Source organism: Nanorana parkeri, unplaced genomic scaffold, assembly GCF_000935625.1.
Source record: "Nanorana parkeri isolate BGI_ZX_2015 unplaced genomic scaffold, ASM93562v1 scaffold327, whole genome shotgun sequence".
NCBI classification, from domain to species: Eukaryota; Metazoa; Chordata; class Amphibia; order Anura; family Dicroglossidae; genus Nanorana; species Nanorana parkeri.
The window spans coordinates 215,285-219,559 of record NW_017306595.1 but is presented as its reverse complement, the minus strand read 5'-3'; the positions used below and the strand labels follow the sequence as shown (position 1 = coordinate 219,559).

The following is a 4,275-nucleotide window of genomic DNA, read 5'->3' as shown; positions in this document are numbered from 1 at the left end:
AACAAAAAAAAAAAAAAAAAAAAAAACCAAAGAATGCACAACCCATAGAAAGCATCCTACCTTCTCGGTAAAGGCCTGATTTTGATTAAGAGTTTAAGATCCTAGTGGCATAGGGTTCCCCATTGGTAAGCACTGTTCCAGGCTGCAGGGCCCCACCTAAGGCAGCAGCAGCAGGGGAGCCTGAGAAAGTCACCAGGGCCCTAGAGATGACAGGGACCCCAGAGGCTTTGGAAGGGCTGCACTGTACAGGGCTGATGTCCCCACCTATGATGCTGTCGATGGAGAAGGTGGACCGGCTGCTGCTCTTGGCAGTGTGCAGGGTGCCTGGAAGTGCTGGGTTCAGCTGCTGGGGGTAAAAGGTACAGGTCCTGGGCAGGTCAGCTGCTAGGAGGGATGAGGCTGCCATGGCAGGGGCACTGGCTGGCTGTCTGTGCTGGGACTGGAAGGCGATCAGGGCCGAGTGAGGGTGGAAGGGCTGCAGCTGGATTCCGTAGCCACAGCTGTAAGGTCCGTAGCCGTAGGCAGCAGCGGGGAGGAAATGGCCGGGGTCCCTGAGCAGCAGCTCCGGGGTCTGCTGCCTCTTGAAGCGCTTCCTCCTACGGAGAAAGCTGCCGTTGTCGAACATGTCGGCCGATTCGGGGTCCAGTGTCCAGTAGTTGCCCTTGCCCGGGTTGCCAGGCTCCCGGGGGATCTTGACGAAGCAGTCGTTGAGTGAGAGGTTGTGTCGGATGGAGTTCTGCCAGGCGGGGAACTTCTCGCGGTAGTAAGGGAATCGCTGGCTGATGAACTCGCAGATCTCGCTGAGGGTCAGCCTCTTCTTGGGGCTCTGCAGGATGGCCATGGTGATTAAGGCAATGTAAGAGTAGGGGGGCTTCACCAGGGTGTTCTTGCTGGCAGGCTTGTACGAGTCTTTGGTTGATGAGCACTGAGGGGACATTGGCATCAAAATGTCCTCTGCCACCACCACCTCCTCATCCTCCTCCTCAGTATAGTGGCACCCCCTGGGCTCCTCATCCTCCCCCTCTCCGACCACATCAATGTCGGTCTCATCAGCCAAGGCAGAGGCATCGGACATCTCAGAGCTCAGAGTCATGGCTTGCAGGGCAGATCATAAGGCTGATGGGCTGGGAGGAGAGCTTGTCTCCTCTGCTCTGCCCTCCTCCGAGCTGGCACACTGTTCTGGGCTGGGGGCACACTGAGCTCGTAGCCCAGACCTACATTCAAGCATTGGGTGCTGCAGGCTGCCAGGCAGAGGGACGGTGATAGGGAGCAGGCTGAGCGAAGCTCTGAGGATAGGCTGCCTCTCAGTCCAGAGGAGGGCGGCTCTCCTTATAGCAAACAGGGGCTATCACATGGCTGGAGACGTCACTCCGGGCTAATAGTGAACACACGGGACCAGCAGCCTCCAATATCCACCGATCACAGGATCATAGTGTGCTATTGTCACCTTTCACTGCCTTCTACACTGTCTGCAATAACAAAACAGTGCTGATCACACCAGTGCACACTGACAGATCACTACTCACTATCCATGGAGTACACTTCCTACTCACTATTCACTATCCATGGAGTACACTCCCTACTCACTATCCATGGAGTACACTCCCTACTCACTATCCATGGAGTACACTGACTGCTCACTATTCCCTATCCATGGAGTACAATGACTGCTCACTATGCCTAGCGTACACTGACTGCTCACTATTCACTATCCCTGGAGTGCACTTCCTACTCACTATTCACTATCCATGGAGTACACTTCCTTCTCACTATGCATAGCGTACACTGACTGCTCACTATTCCCTATCCATGGAGTACACTGACTGCTCACTATGCATAGCGTACACTGACTGCTCACTATTCACTATCCCTGGAGTGCACTGACTGCTCACTATTCACTATCCATGGAGCACAATGACTGCTCACTATTCACTATCCCTTAAGCACAGTGACTCCTCAGTATTCACGATCCATGGGGTGCACTTTACTACTCACTATCCATGGAGCACAATGACTGCTCACTACTCAATATCCCTGGAGTACACTGCTCACTATTAATTATCCATGGAGCATAATTACTGCTCATTATTCACTATACATGGAGCTCATTTACTGCTCACTATCCATAGGGCACCCTCACTGCTCACTATCCACTGGGCACACTCACTGCTCTTTATACATGGGGCACACTCACTGCTCTTTATACATGGGGCACACTCACTGCTCTTTATACATGGGGCACACTCACTGCTCACTATCCATGGGGTACACTCACTGCTCACTATGCATGGGGTACACTCACTTCTTACTAACCAAGGGGCACACTCACTGCTCACCATTCATGGAGTACACTTGCTGCTCCCTTTCCATGGGGCAAACTCACTGCTTTTTTATCTAAAGGACACACTGACTGTTCACTATCCATGGGGTACACTGATTGCTCTCTATCCATAGCGCATACTTCCTGCTCACTAACCATAGAACACACTGACTGCTCACTATCCATGGGGCACATGGATCGCACAATATCCATGGGCCACACTGATTGCTCACTATCCATGGGGCACACTAATGGCTTACTATTTATGGAGCACACTTATTGCTCTCTATCCATGGGGTACACTGATAGCTCACTATCCATGGGGCACACTGCCTGCTCAGTTTCCATGGGGGACACTAACTGCACACTATCCATGGGACACACTCACTGCACACTATCCATGGGACACACACACTGCACACTATCCATGGGACACACTCACTGCACACTATCCATGGGACACACTCACTGCTTACTATCCTTTGGGCACACTCACTGCTTACTATCCTTTGGGCACACTCACGGCTCACTATACATGGGCCACACTGACTGCTCACTATCCATGGGGCACGCTCATGGCTTACTATTTATGGAGCACACTTATTGCTCTCTATCCATGGGGTACACTGGTAGCTCACTATCCATGGGGCACATTGCCTGCTCAGTTTCCATGGGGGACATTAACTGCACACTGTCCATGGGACACACTCACTGCTCACTATCCTTGGGGCACACTCACTGCTCACTATCCTTGGGGGCACACTCACTGCTCATTATCTGTGAGGTACACTGCTCACTATCCATGGAGCATACTGACCACTCGCTATTTATGGGGTACACTCACTGCTCACTATCCATGGAGCACACTGACCACTCACTGTCCATGGGGCACAGTGGCTGCTCACTATCCATAGGGCACACTGACTGCACACTATCCATGGGGCACACTCACTGTTCACTATCCATGGGGCACACTCACTGCTCACTATCCTTGGAGCACACTGACTGCTTACTATCCATGGGGCACAATTACTTCTCATTATCCATGGGGCACAATTACTTCTCATTATCCATGGGGCACACTCACTGTTAACTATATATGGAGCAAATGTATTTCTCTCTCTATACATGGGGCACACTGACCACTCACTATCTATTGGGCATACTGACAGCTAACTATCCATGGGGCACACTGGCCGCACACTATTCATGAGACACACTCACTACTGTCAATGGGGCACACTGATCGCACACTATCCATGGGGCACAAGCATTGCTCACTAACCAGGGAGCACACTGACTGTTTACTATCCATGGAGCACATTTATTGATCTCTATCCATGGGGCACACTGACTGCGCGCTATCTATGGGGCACAATCACTGCTCACAATCCATGGTGCATATTCACAGCTGACTATGCATGGGGCACACTTACTGCTCACTCACCATGGGGCACACTAACAGCTCGCTATGCATGGGATGCAATCACTGCTCACTATCCATATGGTACACCCACTGCTCACTATACACTGGGTAAACTCACTGTTCGCTATCTATGGGTACACTCACTGTTCACTATCCATGGGGCACACAGCTTACTATCCATAGGTCACACTGTCCACTATCTATTGGAACAACTCAATGCTCACTGTCCATAGGGCACACTCGCGGCACACTCGCTGCACACTATCCATAGGCCACACATACTGCTCACTATTCATGGAGCACATTGACCGTGCACTATCCAAGGAGCACACTGCTCACTATCCACAGGACATACCCATACTCGCTATCCATGGGGAACACTCACTGTTCACTATCCATAGGACACAATCATTGTTCACTATTTATGGGGCACATTGTTCACTATCCATAGGGAACACTCACTACTTTTTATCAATGGGGCACACTGTTTACTATCAAAAGGGCACACTCACTGCTCACTATCCATAGG

The 4,275-nt window shown here is 51.3% G+C and overlaps 1 protein-coding gene across 1 annotated transcript; it reads right to left on the bottom strand.

Annotated features, from left to right (window-relative positions):
- Positions 1 to 45: 45 nt before the first annotated feature.
- On the bottom strand, positions 46 to 1,126 carry FOXD1 (forkhead box D1). Its single transcript, XM_018558232.1, has one exon. It carries the CDS (start codon positions 1,091 to 1,093, stop codon positions 86 to 88), a length of 1,008 nt encoding a protein of 335 aa, XP_018413734.1. The 5' UTR covers positions 1,094 to 1,126; the 3' UTR covers positions 46 to 85.
- Positions 1,127 to 4,275: the final 3,149 nt, after the last annotated feature.

What these genes read in the sequence shown, in the direction of transcription:
- FOXD1 (XM_018558232.1), bottom strand. Translation starts at nt 1,093, where the DNA reads ATGACTCTGAGCTCTGAGATGTCCGATGCCTCTGCCTTGGCTGATGAG.